This window comes from Rhinopithecus roxellana, chromosome 5 (genome assembly GCF_007565055.1).
Source record: "Rhinopithecus roxellana isolate Shanxi Qingling chromosome 5, ASM756505v1, whole genome shotgun sequence".
Classification (NCBI taxonomy): Eukaryota; Metazoa; Chordata; class Mammalia; order Primates; family Cercopithecidae; genus Rhinopithecus; species Rhinopithecus roxellana.
In genome coordinates, this window is record NC_044553.1 from 52,672,328 (window position 1) to 52,690,031 (window position 17,704).

A 17,704-nucleotide genomic window follows, 5' to 3' on the forward strand; every position below is an offset into this window, starting at 1 on the left:
ATCATTTTTCTATCTGTGGAGATGGGAAAACCACTTCAAAGTTTGGTTCATGGATAAAAAACAACGAATCAATATTTCAGCTAGATGTAAAACATCCTTTCAGGGATTCCATGTCCATAAGTACTATTGATCTGGGAGTGGCATTTGTGAAGGGGTGAACTAAATAAATTTGAGGGGATATAATCACAATACAATCATCTTTATAGTTTTCACTGGCTTTTGATATATCAGCCATGTTTAATGCCAAAATCAGTTGGTCTGTATACTTATGAGCTGCTTCATGGTTCAAGAGAACAAGGGCAGGGCACTGGTATTGCTTACAACAGAAAAAGGCATTCTGTGGTTTGGGGCTTCTCTACTTTTCAAGCTCCTCATCTAATCCAAGAAACATCCTAGATATTTCTCTTCCACACAACTTTCCTTATTCTTGCTAGAAACCAAGATCCTAGCCAGGCACAGTGGCCTGTGTCTGTATTCCCAGCTACTTGGGAGGCTAAGCCAGGAAGATCGCTTGAAGTCAGGAGTTCTAGACCAACCTGGGCAACATAGTGAGACCCCATCTCTAAAAAAAATAAAAGCAAAAAAATTAGCTGGGCTTGGGAGTGTGAGCCCGTAGTCCCAGCTAGTCAGGTGGCTGAGATGGGAAGATGCTTGAAACCAGGCATTCAAGGCTGCAGTGAGCTATGACTGTGCCATTGCACGCTAGTCTGTCTCTTAAAAACATAAAAATAAAAAAAAATTAGGAGTCTGAGGCAGGCAGATCATGAGGTCAGGAGATCAAGACCGTCTTGGCCAACATGGCGAATCCCCATCTCTACTAAATACAAAAAATTAGCCGGGTGTGGTGGCACGTGCCTGTAATCCCAGCTACTTGGGAGGCTGAAGCAGGGGCATCGCTTGAACCTGGGAGGTGGAGGTTGCAGTGAGCTGAGATCGTGCCACTGTACTATAGCCTGGCAACAGGGCAAGACTCCGTTAAAAAAAAATAAAAAAATTAAGAGAGTCATAATTCTTAGGGAGGCAAGTAGAAAGAAATTCTTGCATTTTCCAAGGGCTCTTCTATTATCTTACCTCAGTGTCATTAACTCCAACCACAATGAAGAGAGCTGCATACTGCCGATATATCAGCTTAAAATCCTTATATTCAATGAAAGAGCACTAGACAAAACACAATGAGATATTAATTCCTGTTGTTGAGAGAGAGTTATTTAAAATGACATGCATAAGTTCTAGGTTCTGATTCATCTGACAAACATTCCTAGAAATATAAAATATTAAGATGTTACACAACCACTGGTGGCCTTCTCACAATATTCAGGGGCCCACTTGGAAGCATCTCTAGTGGAAATTGGAGAAGTCTTGGAAAAAAGTCTGAGTGTTCACATGGGTTCCCACTTATACTCCTTCTCATTCCTTTGCTTGGCTCTGTGTGGAACTCAGCAGGCAAAGATAATGAATAATCAGCAAAGTGCCTCTGAAGTGAAAATAAGCAAACATGATAAAGAAGACTTTCTTCTCCTCACCTCCCCAAGACTTTTTTGGAAGCCATTAGATATTCTCGGTTTTGTACTATTTAATAGTCATTGAGGAGCCAAATACATGGTACAAACAAACAAAAATTGGTTGCTTTTTCCTAGACTCATGAAAAGAATCCATGTAGATTATTTTATAAATCATTTAAAGATGGCCTTTTTGTGGCAGATGCTAGACAAAATCTCGCATTGTAAACATTGCTTCGTATGAATTAATAACTAGCCTGCCACCACTGACACATGGATAAAACTCCCTTCTCATTTATCCCTTTCCTATCGCCTTTGTACAAAGAGTTATGGGAAGGCGCTGAGTGGATGGGAGGTGGAGAGTGAGCAGAAGCACAGGGTTACTCTTCTTCTGGATTTTAGGGTGTGCTGGATGTGTTGCTCTTGGGTGCCCGGATGTACCTGGGAATGAAGCTGCAAGTTTTGACCATGGAAATGCCTCTATGGGAAAGCCATCTGACAGTCTATAAAATGGAGGAATTTAGATTTTTATTTAAAATTAGGATAAAGGTAATGAGTACAGAAGCATTCTGCAGCTTTTGGCTCACTGTAGAGCCAGTGTGATCTCTGCTCAGCTGGATCTTTCAAGGAAACACAACCTTTTTGAAAGAACTGAGGAACATTTTTCAAAGCCTCTCAGGAGTTTCTGACATTAAAAAAAAAGTATCAGAGCACCTCTATGGATAAAAACTAAGCTGCTATTATGCTACGTTGGTGCCTGATTATGCCAAAAGCCCAGTGGACTCCTTTTAAAATCTAAAATAATTTAGAATGCACCAAAAGTATCTAACAGTATATTCATTCCAAAGCTTTCGTTTCAAAGGGTAACCTATCAGTGAAAATGATATTTGAAATTGAGTGCCTGCATTCTGCAGAAAGGTTCAAACAGGAATGCTTCTAAGAGTATTTACTTTTACTTAAAGTATGTGGCTATTAACACAGCCCTTTAAAAGTTTCTGTTTCCATCTGACAACATGAAACAGTGTGTGCCATGGCAGGCCAAAGTAGTAATTCAAAGAGGAACTCTGAGATGTCCCAACTGAAAAATCAGTTTAGATGCCAAGGGAGACACATTTGTACCATGTTACTTTTGAGCACTGATGTAGCTTAATATTTTATGATTTAGCGCTGGTGCTCACAGGCAGCCCACTATGCAGTGAAATGGAGAACTGACAAAATTAAAATGCATGAGTTAAACAAGTTTTCTGATTTTCCCTCAGTTGTTGAGTAATTCCCAATAGATCTGGCAAGTTTAGGACCTGGATTAAGTAATTCTCTAAACAAAATTATTCATAAAAATTTTGTTCAAGGGGCCAGGCGTGGTGGCTCATGCCTGTAATCCCAGCACTTTGGAAGGCGGAAGCGGGTGATCACTTGAGGTCGGGATTTCAAGACCAGCCTGACCAACATGGAGATACCTCATCTCTACTAAAAATACAAAATTAGCCGGTCATGGTGGCACATGCCTCTAATCTCAGCTACCTGGGAGGCTGAGGCAGGAGAATCACTTGAACCTGGGAGGCAGAGGTTGCAGTGAGCCGAGATCATGCTGTTACACTCCAGCCTGGGCAAAAGCAAAACTCTGTCTCAAAAAAAAAAAAAAAAATTTTTTTTTGTTCAAGGTATGAGCTAGGGAAAAAATTCTTTACAAAATGGACTCGGTTTTTGGCCAGGCGCAGTGGCTCATGCCTGTAATCCCAGCACCAAGGCAGGCAGATCACTTGAGGTCAGGAGTTCGAGACCAGCATGACCAACATAGTGAAATCCCATCTCTACTAAAAATACAAAAATTAGCCGGGCGTGGTGGCACGCACCTGTAATCCCAGCTACTACTCAGGAGGCTGAGGCAGGAGGATCGCTTGAACCTGGGAGGCGGAGATTGCAGTGAGCCAAGATGGCGCCACTGCACTCCAGCCTGGGCGACAAAGCAAGACTCCATCTCAAAAAACACAACAAAAAAAATGGACTCAGTTTTAAAATTCCTATTTAACCTCCTTTTTTTTTTTTTTTTTTTTTGAGACAGAGTTTTGCTCTTGTCGCTCAGGCTGGAGTGCAGTGAAGCAGTCTTGGCTGACTGCAACCTCCACCTCCTATGTTCAAACAATTTTCCTGCCTCGGCCTCCCCAGTAGCTGGGACTACAGTTGTGCATAATTACGCCCAGCTAATTTTTCACTATATTGGCCAGGCTGGTCTCGAACTCCTGATCTCTGGTGATCACCCGCTTCCGCCTCCCACAGTGCTGGGATTACAGGCGTGAGCCATTGCACCCAGCCTTAATCTCCATTTTGGAAGATGGATAAATTTGTTGTTTCATAAGAATTTTTAATTTCCATTTTTCCCACCTAGATAATAAAATCAAACTTGTTTTTCAATCACTGGTTTCAGTATTATATTGGTGGTATATTTACAAAAATAATAAGCAGAATAAAACCACCCCATTTGAGAATAATATTATCCTCTGGCATAAAATGGGTCTTCAGTATTTACCTCTATACCAATCATCTGATCTTCATTTTTTGGCTTATAGAAAGCTACCTGCTACAGGCACTCATGAGAGTTTCAGGGGCTGAATTCGTAAGAATGAAAAAAGAAGAGGTGTCTATTAGCAGAAGGAAATTTTATTGTCGTTTCCAAGGTGCGTTGAGACAAATATGCTTACTTAAATAAGAACCCAAGATTCTTCCAGGTTTTCCTTGTTTTAATTTTCTTAAAGGGATGTAAAGAGAGCTATGCTTCTTTCAGTTTTTCATTTCACATCACTTCTTATTTTCCTTAGTAGCTATTGAAGGAATATAGATCAAAGGAAATGACGGCCCCTGAGACTCAGTAATAACAAATCTGCCAAGGCCGAGTTGAATGTAGAGATAAAGGAGAGGACCAGAGACTTACTTGTTCATTGGACCGAGAGAGACAGCTCTTTATGACTTCTGTTTCCAGAAGTGTACGCTTATTAATATCCACATGTTCATAGTACTTAGAAAGTCGAGTCTGCCCTTGTTTATTCACCATGAGGAAAAATTTTATCATTTTTCTTTCCTGGCCAGTATTTTTCCAAATATAGTTCAAAAGTTATGACAAGGGATGGCTGTAACTGGAACCCTGAAGACAAAAACAAACAAACAAACAAACAAACAAACAAAAACCCAGAAAGGCAAGATCAAATTTCTCAAAGAATTATATTAAATGTTTTATAGATAAACAGTAAATAAAGTAGCAGTAAATATCATCTGATAATATCAGTCTTCATTCCTATGAACTAATTGAGGTTTCAATAAATAAAAACCAACGATAAATTTTCATCAGTTATTCTCCAAAACAATTCTGAGCAACCGCAGTACTTCTGTTTATATTCATTCAATTTACTCATCTATTTTGCTGGGTAACAATGACGTGTCGAGCACCAGAAGAATGGGGAGATGAAGTAGTAAGGACTTCTGATCTTCTGATTTTTATACCTAGCAAAGGTGCGAGGTAGGTAAACAACAGCAGTACAAGGTGATGAGTTATAACTGGGACAGGTCTGCTTCCACGGGTGTACAGAAGGGAGGGACAAGGAACGTCACAGGAGAGTGAAGAACTGCTTCCCAGAGAAGGGGCACTGATGTGAGGTCATGAAGAATGAGCTACGGGGGACGACTGAGGCAGAGAAAATCGGTATGAAAGCTCTGGAAAGTTCACTGGGGCTGCAGTTCAGGGTGTGGGAAGAATAGCTGCTGGAAATTAAGCTACTCACATATGACAAAATTGGCTTTAGAAGTCATGCTAAGGAATTTGGGCTTTATTTTATGGGCAATGGAGACAAGATCTATAGTAAAGCTTTTCTTTCCTTAGTGGTGGAAATAGTAGTGATATCAATTTATCAAATTCCTCTAGGCCCTATAACAAGCTCTCTAAGGTCCTATCCTGAGCAATTCTCACAATTATTTGAGGCAGGTACTTCTGTTATCCTTTATTTTTGAGATAGGGCCTCACTCTGCACCCAGGCTGGAGTACAGTGGTGCAATCTCAGCTTAGTGCAGCATCTTCCTCTGTACTCAAGTAATCCCACCTCAGCCTCCTGAACAGCTAGGATTATAGGCATGCACCATCATGCCCAGCTAATTTTTTAACTTTTTGTAAAGATGAGGTTTCACTATATTGCCGGCTGGTCTTGAACACTTAGGTTCAAGTGATCCTCCTGCCTTGGCCTCCCAAAGTATTGGGATTACGGGCGTAAGCCACCGTATCAAGCCTGTTATTCTTATTTTAAGGTCAAGCAGGTTAAAGTTTAGAAGGGCACGGTGGCTCGTGCCTGTAATCCCAGCACTTTGGGAGGCCGAGGCAGGCAGATCATTTGAGGTCAGGAGTTCAAGACCAGCCTGGTCAATATGGTGAATCCTTGGCTCTACTAAAAATACAAAAATTAACTGGGCATGGTGGTGCACGCCTGTAATCCCAGCTACTCAGAAGGCTGAGGCAGGAGAATGGCGTGAACCCGGGAGGCGGAGCTTGCAGTGAGCTGAGAGCCGGCCACTGCACTCCAGCCTGGGCGGCAGAGCAAGACTCCGTCTCAAAAAAAAAAAAAAAAAAAAAAAAGAGCCAGTTTGCTAAAAGCTTGGCTGTCAGAATACCAGTCAGAGGCTGATTTACAGGGCTTGATCTACTTCACAGCCTCTTGGAGCACAAAACATTAATTATCTGTAACATTAATTATCTGTTTGAAGAGGCATCCATGCCTGCTGAAGAGTGGAGTTGACTGCCCAGGCAAGCAGTGGCTCACGCCTGTAATCCCAGCACTTTGGGAGGCTGAGGTGGGTGGATCACTTGAGGTCAGGGGTTTGAGACCAGCCTGGCCAACCCCACTATCTACTAAAAAATACCAAAATTAGGCCAGACATAGTGGCTTATGGCTGTAATCCCAGCCCTTTGGGAGGCTGAGGCAGTGGATCATTTGAGGTCAGGAGTTCGAGACCTCATGGTGAAACTTAGTCTCTACTAAAATACAAAAAAAATATCTGGGTGTGGTGGCATGAGCTTGTAGTCCCAGCTACTCAGGAGGCTGAGGCAGGAGGATTGTTTGAACCCGGGAGGTGGAGGCTGAAGTGCGCCAAGATCGTGCCACTGCACTGCAGTCTGGGCGACACAGGGAGACTCCGACTCAAAAAAAAAAAGAAGAAAAGTAGAGTCGAGACTCTCCTTTATGATTCTCCCTATTTCACTAGATGCCTGAATGTCCTTTTTCATGTGTCATCCCATGCATCTAGAGAAATAAGCAGATAGCATGGAAGAACAGGACCTTTGGTGAATGAGTAGTTCTTGACTAATCAGAATCCCAGCAAATACAGAGGCTGGGGAACACCACAATAGAGGATGGGTCCCACTAAGCACTGAGCTAAGCAGCTAAGTCAAGCTGGAAACCAGCAAGTATTTTTTTCTTTGGGGGTTTTGCCTGCTTGAGGAGATAGGAGAACGCATTGCTTAAAAGCTCAGACCTGAGTAAGACAGACCTGGCTAAGTTTTGGCTTTGCCACATACCTGCCATGTGATGCTTAAGGTGCTTGGGTTTTTTGAACCCCAGGGGGATGGTTAACTCTGAGGTGTGAAAGTGAGATAGGTAACACAAATAGCACTTAGCAAAGGCGCTGGTCTACAGTAAATATTCACTTTACAACTGAGCTGTTTTCATTACAGTCAACCCTTAGTATGCAGGTTATTAGTTCCGGGACTGCCTTGAGTATAACCAAATCTGTGCATACTCAAGTCCCACAGTAGGCCCTGTGGAAACTACATACACAAAAAGCCAGCCCCATATAACTGGGGTTTTGCATGCCACAAACACTGTATTTTCCATCTGTGTTTGGTTGGAAAAAAAGCTGCATATAAATGGATCTGTGCAGTTCAAGCCTGTGTTGTTCAAGGATCAACTGTATTATTTCCTTGCTGTAACTAGAAACATTATGATATAATACTTGGACTAAGTTTTATATATATATATATATATATACATTTCGTCCTCCCAGCTCATTTCCTGTTTCCTAAGCCCTATCAGACAGGTGGTTATCTTACAGCAATTCTAAACACTAAGGTGTAAAGAGCCAGGCCCAGTGTGGCCAAGCCTAGGGTTGTTGCCTTCATTCCCTGTGTAGACCGGGATGTTATCTAGACCAGCTCAGCTGGGGATATAACAGCTGTGCCATGGGGGAGGCCTGTGGCCATTCACTCCCTTTTCCAGGAAGAAAAGCTCATGGCTGTGGGTGGGGTTGCAACATACTCTGTGGTGTTTAATCATTTGCTATTAAATGCTGCTTTTATTTGTCTCACAAATTACTGTCAGTAAATTATGGCGGGTTACCAGGAAGTTAAGATTACCATCCTTTCTTTTACTCCCTTTCAGCGAAGTTATTTAAAAAACATCTTTATGACAGTTAGAAATTATAATTCTATACCTTGGATTTCAACTGCCGGGTAAAAGGAAAATGTCTCAAAGGTACTCATGGCCAAACCTTTGCCTTTAAATGTCCTGCTTGCATTAAGTGGTAAAATGAGATGTAAAAAGATCTCACTGAGGTGTTACATCAAGGGATCAAATTGGTTTCTACCTTACAAGCACAGCATTCCTTCCCACTGACTTCAAGAGCAAGGATGACAAATAAGGACATGTTGAATTGATATTCATTAGGATGTAAGTTTTGAAAAGAGTAAATGAAGGCTTCCAAAGACTTGGATATATCTTTCTTTTCTTGCACACTCTTAAACATTAGACAATTTTAACTGTAGCAGGATGCAGTGGTAAAAAAATCTAGAGAAACACAACTTTAAACTATTTCTACTATAAAATATACAATGCCAAAATAAACAATGTGGAGACTCGAGAGACAAGTACACATCTGAGAACTGAAGATGAATGCTGTAAGAACCTATCATGGTTATTAATCATCGAGGAGGAGGGAAATGAAATAATTATGAAACTGAGGTAAGACAGTAAGAAGGGAATATGCTTAGACAAGTGTTGGGAGTGGTCAGTGAGAGGTATGAACTTCCTTTTTTAAACTATTTGCATTCAATGACACACAAGGGGCCAGAGGGGCCAGGCGTGGTAGCTCACACCTATAATTCTAGCACTTTGAGAGGCCATGGTGGCAGGACAGCTTGAGACCAGAATTTGGGGACCAGCCTGGGAAACACAGTGAGATGCCATCTTTACCACAAAAAAGGAAAAAAAAAAAAAAAAAGGCCAGGCATCATGGTGTGTGCCTATAGTCCCAGCTACTTAGGAAGCTAAGGTGGGAGCACTGCTTGTACCCAGGAATTGGAGGCAGCAGTGAGCTATGATCACACCACTGCACTCCCACTCTGGCCTGGGCAACAGAGTGAGATCCTATCTCTAAACACACACACACACACACACACACGCAGAGAGAGAGAGACACACACACACACACAGAGCTGGGAAGATGTTTCGATGACCAGGAAGGAAGTCAGTAGATGCTACACCGAAAAGCTTGTGTGTGAATGTGTGTACATAAAGAAGAAGAAAGAAGGCAACTTCACTGGGGAAAGCATTACACAAATGGTGCTAGGATGCCCCAGCAAGGGAATCTAGAAAAGAGGAAAAGAAGGTTAAGGTTACTTACAGCGGGAATCAAACAAGCATTTTCCTTGGATTAGCATTGTCAGGCCTCTGAGCCCAAGCCAAGCCATCGCATCCCCTGTGACTTGCACGTAGATGGTCTGAAGTAACTTAAGAATCACAAAGGAAGTGCAAATGCCCAGTCCCGCCTTAACTGATGACATTCCACCACAAAAGAAGTGAAAAATGGCCGGTCCTTGCCTTAAGTGATGACATTATCTTGTGAAATTCCTTTTCCTGGCTCATCCTGGCTCAAAAGACTCCCCCACTGAGCACCTTGTAACCCCCACTCTTGCCTGCCAGAGAACAACCCCCCTTTGACTGTAATTTTCCTTTACCTACCTAAATCCTATAAAACGGCCCCACCCTTATCTTGCTGACTCTCTTTTCGGACTCAGCCCGCCTGCACCCAGGTGAAATAAACAAACATGTTGCTCACACAAAGCCTGTTTGGTGGTCTCTTCACACAGACGTGCTTGACAAGCATGAACATGCTTTCAAGACTAGTGAGGTTGGTAGATTTGCATTAGAATACAGGGCCAGGCGAGGTGGTTCACACCTGTAATCTCAGCACTTTGGGAGGCCAAGGTGGGTGGATCACCAGAGGCCAGGAGTTGGAGACCAGCCTAGGCAATATAGGAGACCATGCCTCTACAACAAAAAACAAACGAAAAAACAAGAGCTGGGTGTGGTGGTGCGTGTCTGTAATCTCAGCTACTTGGGAGAGTAAGGCTGAGATCAGGAATTCTAGGCTACAGTAAGCTATGATCACTCCACTGCACTCCAGCCTGGGTGACAGAAGGAGACCCTATCTCTAAAAAAAAAAGAAAAAGAAAAAGAAAGAAAAAGCAACTAGCTGGGTGCAGTGGCTCACGCCTGTAATCTCAGAAGTTTGGGAGGCCGAGGTGGATGGATCATCTGAGGCCAGGAGTTGGAGACCAGCCTAGGCAATATAGGAGACCACGCCTCTACAACAAAAAACAAACGAAAAAACAAGAGCTGGGTGTGGTGGGCAATGTCTGTAATCCCAGCTACTTGGGAGAGTAAGGCTGAGATCAGGAATTCTAGGCTACAGTGAGCTATGATCACTCCACTGCACTCCAGCCTGGGTGACAGAAGGAGACCCTATCTCTAAAAAAAAAAAAAAAAAAACAACTAGCTGGGTGCAGTGGCTCACGCCTGTAATCCCAACACTTTGGGAGGCCAAGGCGGGTAGATCACTTGAGGTCAGGAACTCGGGACCAGCCTGGCTAACATTGTGAAACCTTTTCTCTACTAAAAATACAAAAAAAGGAACCAGGCGTGGTGTCGGGTGCCTGTAATTATAGCTACTTGGGAGGCTGAGGCAGGAGAACCACTTGAACCCAGGAGGCGGAGGTTGCAGTGAGCCGAGATTGCACCACTGCACTCCAGCCTGGGCGACAGAGTGAGACTTCGTCTCCAAAAAATAAATAAAATAAAATAAAATAAAATAAAATAAAATAAAATAAAATAAAATAAAATAAAAAATAAAATAAACCAAAACAACAAAAAAAGTAGAATATGCTCAGATCCATGTCCCAGCAACCACATGATGTAAACTTAACGCCCAGAGAAAAGAGAGATTGAAGAGGCTGAATGAAGTACACATTGAATTGAGAAGGTATCGTATTTCTGATGGCATACTTCTGGAAGTTAGACCTAGGACAGTCTTTACAGTTTGTCATATCCAAAGATGGCAAATGAGTTTCAACTTGGGTGTCAATTGTGACTAACTGTAACAGCTGCTTTGGGAAGGATTCTGGAGCTGCTTCCAGGTTCAAAACAAAAGGATGGCATGCGTAATTACTCGTCAGTTGTAGGTTACGTCAGTTGTAAGTTAGGAAGCAGGGAGTGGCAACATATGCACCTTATATTTGTCATCCCTGAGGTGTACTCCCTTCATTTTGTAGATAAGAAAACTGATCAGAGATGTAGTGTGAAGTACTGAATTCTGCTCCCCTGACTCATACTACAATGCTGTCTTTAATCTATCACATTGCCTCACTCTACATATCAGTGTCATTAAATGTTCACTTAACCTTTCTGTTTGTTCTGTTGAGACAGGGTCTTACTCCAACCCAGGTTGGAATGTAGTGGCACAATCACAGTTCACTGCAACCTTGACCTCCCAGGCTCAAGCAATCCTCCCACCTCAGCCCCCCAAGTAGCTGGGACTACAGGTGCACACCACCATGCCCAGCTCATTTTTGTATATTTTGTAAAGGCGGGGTTTCCAGTTGCCCAGTCTAGTCTTGAACTCCTGGACTCAAGTGATCCACTCACCTCAGCTTCACTAAGTGCTAGGATTATACGTCTGAGACATTGTGCCCAGCCAAATGTTCATTTGAACTTAATGAGCATTAACTTCAGGTAGCTTTGGAAGTGATCCAGTCATTATTCTCTTTTCTAATGCTGCTGCACAATTAATCTGGAAAATGCCAAACAAACCACTACATGAATAAGTACAGTATGGGCTGGGCACAGTGGCTCATGTCTGTAATCCCAACACTTTGGGAGGCCAAGGCGGACAGATAACCTGAGGTCCGGAGTTCGAGACCAGCGTGGCCAACATGGCGAAACCCCGTCTCTACTAAAAGTACAAAGATTAGCCGGGCCTGGAGGCAGACACCTGTAATCCCACCTACTCAGGAGGCTGAGGCAGGAGAATCGCCTGAACTCAGAAGGTGGAGGTTGCAGTGAGCCAAGATCGCACCACTGCACTCCAGCCTGGGTGACAGCCTGACTGCTTGGCTCCACTACTTAGTTGCTTTGTGACCCTGGACAAGATATTTAGTCTTTTAGAACTTAGTCTTCTGTACAATGGCCACAGTAACAGTACTCACTTCTTGGTGGTTGGGACAATTAAAGGAGTTAGGATATGTAACATTCCTAGAACAGGCTAGGCAGTTGGCACACAGCGAGTTCTACATAAGGGTTAGCCAGTGTCATCATGATAACATGTTGTCTTTTCCCTGGTGAAGCTTTTCCTGCCTATTCCAATCTTCTATTCCCAACTACAAAGAGCTGATAATCCTGTCTATAGTCTATATAATAACCATTTTATTGCATGTTGAGGTCTCCTACCAGAAAAGTAATTTAGACTTTTAAAGCTGTGACTGTAAGAGAAAGATTGTACATTGTGGCCCAGCATACAAACATATATAATGTAAATGTAAAATTCAATATATATATTACATTATTTACATGATATACAGAGATACACCTTGACAGTTTTGAAGAGTATTGGTCAGGTATTTTAAGGAATGTCCCTTTATTGGGATTTGTCTGATGTTATCAGTAGATAGAGGTTATGCCTTTTCGGGAGAAAGAATACAGAGGTAAAGTGCCATTTTCTTTTTTTTTTTTTTTTTTTTTTTTGGAGACGGAGTCTCACTCTGTCGCCGGGGCTGGAGTGCAGTGGCCGGATCTCAGCTCACTGCAAGCTCCGCCTCCCGGGTTCACGCCATTCTCCTGCCTCAGCCTCCCGAGTAGCTGGGACTACAGGCGCCCGCCACCTCGCCCGGCTAGTTTTTTGTATTTTTTAGTAGAGACGGGGTTTCACAGTATTAGCAAGGATGGTCTCGATCTCCTGACCTCGTGATCCGCCCGTCTCGGCCTCCCAAAGTGCTGGGATTACAGGCTTGAGCCACCGCGCCCGGCCTAAAGTGCCATTTTCATCACATCATGTCAAAGGCACATACTATCAATACGATCAATACGACCTGTCACTGTTTTTTTTTTTTTTTTTTTTTTTTAGACAGTCTTGCTCTATCGCCCAGATTATAGTGCAGTGGTGCAATGATGGCTCACTGCAGCTTTGAGCTCCCAGCCTCCAGTGATCCTTCCACATCAGCCTCCCGAGTAGCTGGGACTGGAGGCACGTACCTCCATGTCCTGCTAATTTTATTTTATTTTATTTATTTATTTATTTTTTTTTTTGAGACGGAGTCTTGCTCTGTCACCCAGGCCGGAGTGCAGTGACGCGATCTTGGCTCACTGCAACCTCTGCCTAAACCCCCCAGGGTTCAAGTGATTCTCCTGCCTCAGCCTCCCAAGTAGCTGGGACTACAGGTGCCTGCCACCACGCCTGGCTAATTTTTGTATTTTTAGTAGAGACGGGGTTTCACCATATTCACCAGGCTGGTCTTGACCTCCTGACCTTGTGATCCGCTTGCCTCGGCCTCCCAAAGTGCTGGGATAACAGGCGTGAGCCACTGGGCCCGGCCTATGCCCTGCTAATTAAAAAAATTTTTTTTGCAGACATGGGGTCTTGCTATGTTGCCCACGCCATTTGTTTATTTACTCAACTATTAATGTATATAAGTATGGCAGATATTTTATTTTATACTATGGGTTATAATATAATATGACCCACTGATTAATTTCAGAACTTGCTAAGAGACTGAGTCAAAGTTTGAAAAACACTATAGGCCGGGCGCGGTGGCTCAAGCCTGTAATCTCAGCACTTTGGGAGGCCAAGACGGGCGGATCACGAGGTCAGGAGATCGAGACCATCCTGGCTAACACAGTGAAACCCTGTCTCTACTAAAAATACAAAAAACTAGCCGGGCGAGGTGGTGGCGCCTGTAGTCCCAGCTACTCGGGAGGCTGAGGCAGGAGAATGGCGTGAGCCCGGGAGGCGGAGCTTGCAGTGAGCTGAGATCTGGCCACTGCACTCCAGCCTGGGTGACAGAGCGAGACTCCGTCTCAAAAAAAAAAAAAAAAAAAAAAAAAAGAAAAACACTATACCAGAACATGAACTTCTTCTAGTGGGTAGAATCTATGCCTTATTTCAGATCCTCGCACAGTGCCTAGTATACAGTGAGCATACAATAAATGTTTACTGAATAGATGAAAGAATGAATGAAAGCTTTTTCTAGCAATAACTTTTCCTTTATAAAAGTCACATAAGTACTCCAACAAAGCAGACATATAAAACACCCTCATACCCTATTCCCGCCCCGAATCCTATTCATTTTCCCAAAGACAAATCCAATGTTTTAAAGTTTAGTGCCTATCCTTTTAGATCTCCTCTGTGTATCATGTAAATATGTATGCAGATGTAGCAACTTTTTTTTTAAACATAAATGTGATAAATTGATGAACTCTAAAATGTCTTAGTAACTATTCTCTTCTGGTATCTTTAAATGAACCCATTCCACCCATAAAGCCCTGGCTGGATCCCATAAAAGGTTATTAAAGGCCAGACATGGTAGCTCATGCCTTCAATCCCAGACTTGAGAGGTTGAGGCAGGATGATCACTTGAGGCCAGAAGTTTAAGACCAGCCTGGGCAACATAATGAGACCATCTCCACAAAAAAAAAAAGAAAGAAAGAAAGCAAGCCACTAAAAGCCAGGCGCGGTGGCTCAAGCCTGTAAACCCAGCACTTTGGGAGGCTGAGACGGGCGGATCACGAGGTCAGGAGATCGAGACCATCCTGGCTAACACGGTGAAACCCCGTCTCTACTAAAAATACAAAAAAAACTAGCCGGGCGAGGTGGCGGGCACCTGTAGTCCCAGCTACTTGGGAGGCTGAGGCAGGAGAATGGCGTGAACCCGGGAGGCGGAGCTTGCAGTGAGCTGAGATCTGGCCACTGCACTCCAGCCTGGGCGACAGAGCGAGACTCCGCCTCAAAAAACAAACAAACAAACAAACAAACAAAAAAAAAAAAAAAAGAAAGAAAGTCACTAAAAAGTAAAAAGATGTTTTAGAATTTAGGATTCATCCAAAGGACCTCCCATTTCCCAACCTAGCTCAGGCTGTCCCTTCCCTTCATTTGATCCAGTGCCTTGGTCCCCATTCCTTCCCTGGCCTCTGTTCTTCGTGACTTGCTTTGGATTTCTTCTCCCAGCTCTGCTTTGGGCAATATTCCAGGACTTGACCTTTGGTATCTGCCTTCTGGCCATCATCCCAGGGGCCTATGGCACCCAGCCCTTGCACTGTCAACTGGGAGTATATCTACTTGACTGACTGATGGAGAAAATTAAATGAGGCAAATGACATAATTGTTGTAAAAACATTTAGCATGCAGCGGGCGCGGTGGTTCAAGCCTGTAATCCCAGCACTTTGGGAGGCCGAGACGGGTGGATCACGAGGTCAGGAGATCGAGACCATCCTGGCTAACACGGTGAAACCCCGTCTCTACTAAAAAATACAAAAAACTAGCTGGGCGTGGTGGCGGGCGCCTGTAATCCCAGCTACTCCGGAGGCTGAGGCAGGAGAATGGCTTAAACCCGGGAGGCGGAGCTTGCAGTGAGCTGAGATAGTGCCACTGCACTCCAGCCTGGGCAACAGAGCCAGACTCCGTCTCAAAAAAAAAAAAAAAAAAAAAAATTTAGCATAAGTCCGGACGTGATGGCTCACGCCTATAATCCCAACACTTTGGGCGGCCGAAGTGGGTGGATCACCTGGGGTTCGGTGTTCGAGACCAGCTTGGCCAACATAGTGAAAACCTGTTCTCTAATAAAAGTAGAAAAATTAGCCGAGCATGGTGGCAGGTGCCTGTAATCCCAGCTACTCGGGAGGCTAAGGCAGGAGAATCGCTTGAACCCAGGAGGCAGAGGTTGCAGTGAGCTGAGACCATGCCATTGCACCCCAGCCTGGGCAACAAAAGCGAAACTCCATCTCAAAAAAAAAGAAAAAATTTAGCACACTTTCTTTCCTTTCCTCATTTCTTGTATTAAATTAGGGAAAAAGTACTGATAAGTCTACAGGGAAATAGATATGTATATTTATACATTTTTATTGGTCTTTTAAATTGCTACACATTTTCTGCCACGTAAGCAAGTAGAATGCAAAAACAAATCATGAAAATTATTCTATCTTTTAAATTTTTATTTATTTACTTACTTATTTTGAAATGGAGTCTCGCTCTGTCTCCCAGGCTGGAATGCAGTGACGCGATCTCGGCTCACTGCAAGCTCCGCCTCGCCGGTTCACGCCATTCTCCTGCCTCAGCCTCCTGAGTGGCTGGGACTACAGGCGCCAGCCATCATGCCTGGCTAATTTTTTGTATTTTTAGTAGAGACGGGGTTTCACCGTGTTAGCCAGGATGGTCTCGACCTCCCGATCTCGTGATCCGCCAGTCTCGGCCTCCCAAAGTGCTGGGATTACAGGCGTGAGCTACCGCACCGGCCCCTTTTTTTTTTTTGAGGGGGAGTCTCCCTCTTGTCTCCCAGGCTGGAGTGCAGGTGGCATTATTTTAGCTCAGTGTAACCTCCGTCTCCGAAGTTCAAGTGATTCTCCTACCTCAGCCTCCCAAATAGCTGGGATTACAGGCACCCACCACCATGCCTGCCTAATTTTTTTGTATTTTTAGTAGAGAAGGGGTTTCACCATGTTGACCAGGCTGGTCTCGAACTCCTGACCTCAGGTGATCTGCCCGCTTCAGCCTTCCAAAGTGCTGGGATTACAAGTGTGAGACACCGGTGTCCGGCCAGTGATTTCACCTTTTAACTCAAGCATCCCAGTCTTAGGAATTTATCCTAAGGTATAATTAAAATCTATATGCATAAAAATGTTTACAGCATTATAAATAGTGAAACATGGAGCAAGCGCAGATACTACAAACTGAGAATTGTTAACACCAACTTCATGTCTTTTTTTTTTTTCCCTGAGAAGGTCTCACTCTATCACCAAAGCTGGAGTGCAGTGGCACAATCATGGCTCATTGCAGCCTCGATGTCCCGTGGCTCAGGTGATACTCCCACTTCAGCCTCCCTAGTGGTTGTGACTCCAGGCACACATCATCACACCCAGCTAATTTTTGTACTTTTTGTAGAGATGAGGTTTTGCCGTCTTGCCCAGGCTGGTCTTGAACTCCTGCCTCGGCCTCCAAAAGTGCTGGCATTATAGGAGTGAGTCACCTCACCCGGCCATGTCTTTTAATTATTAAAATCAATATGGATGGCGCATCGTGGCTCATGCCTGTAATCCCAGCACTTTGGGAGGCTGAGGTGGGTGAATCACTTGAGCTTGGGAGTTTGAAACCAGCCTGGCCAACATATATATACACACACACACATACATATATATATACACACACACAACACACACACACACATAAATTACCCTCAAACCTAAACATCTGCATTATACTGGTAAAAATTTAAATATTTAAACAGTATCACCATAAAGGCACTTGTAGACTTATATACTCAGACACATACACAAGCCCTCTTCACTTTATTTTTAAAAATTTTTGTTTATTTATTTTGAAACAGGGTCTTTCTCTGTCACCCAGGCTGGAGTGTAGTGGCATAATCTCGGCTCACTGTAACCTCTGCGTGGGCCACCACACCTGGCTAATTTTTTGCATTTTCTGTAGAGTCAGGGTTTCACCATGTTGCCCAATCTGATCTCGAACTCCTGGGCTCAAGCGATCTGCCAACCTTGGCCTCCCAAAGCACTGGGATTACAGGCATGGACACCATTCCCGGTACTCTCTTAACTTTATTTATTATTTTTTATTTGGTTTTGGAGGAGTCTCCCTCTGTTGCCTAGACTGGAGTGCAGTAGCATGATCTCGGCTCA

At 43.7% G+C, this 17,704-nt stretch overlaps 1 protein-coding gene across 3 annotated transcripts in view; it reads right to left on the minus strand.

Moving 5' to 3' along the window:
* AP4S1 (adaptor related protein complex 4 subunit sigma 1) overlaps positions 1-17,704 on the minus strand; it is a 114,181-nt gene that overhangs the window by 55,384 nt on the left and 41,093 nt on the right. For all 3 annotated transcript variants that reach the window (XM_030931678.1, XM_030931679.1, XM_010374663.2), the window contains exons 2-3: positions 4,429-4,638; positions 1,072-1,158 (exon numbers count right to left, since the gene is read on the minus strand). In XM_030931678.1, coding sequence (XP_030787538.1) covers positions 1,072-1,158; positions 4,429-4,566 — 225 coding nt within the window. In that variant the 5' untranslated portion in view covers positions 4,567-4,638. The remainder of the gene's footprint in view (positions 1-1,071; positions 1,159-4,428; positions 4,639-17,704) is intronic.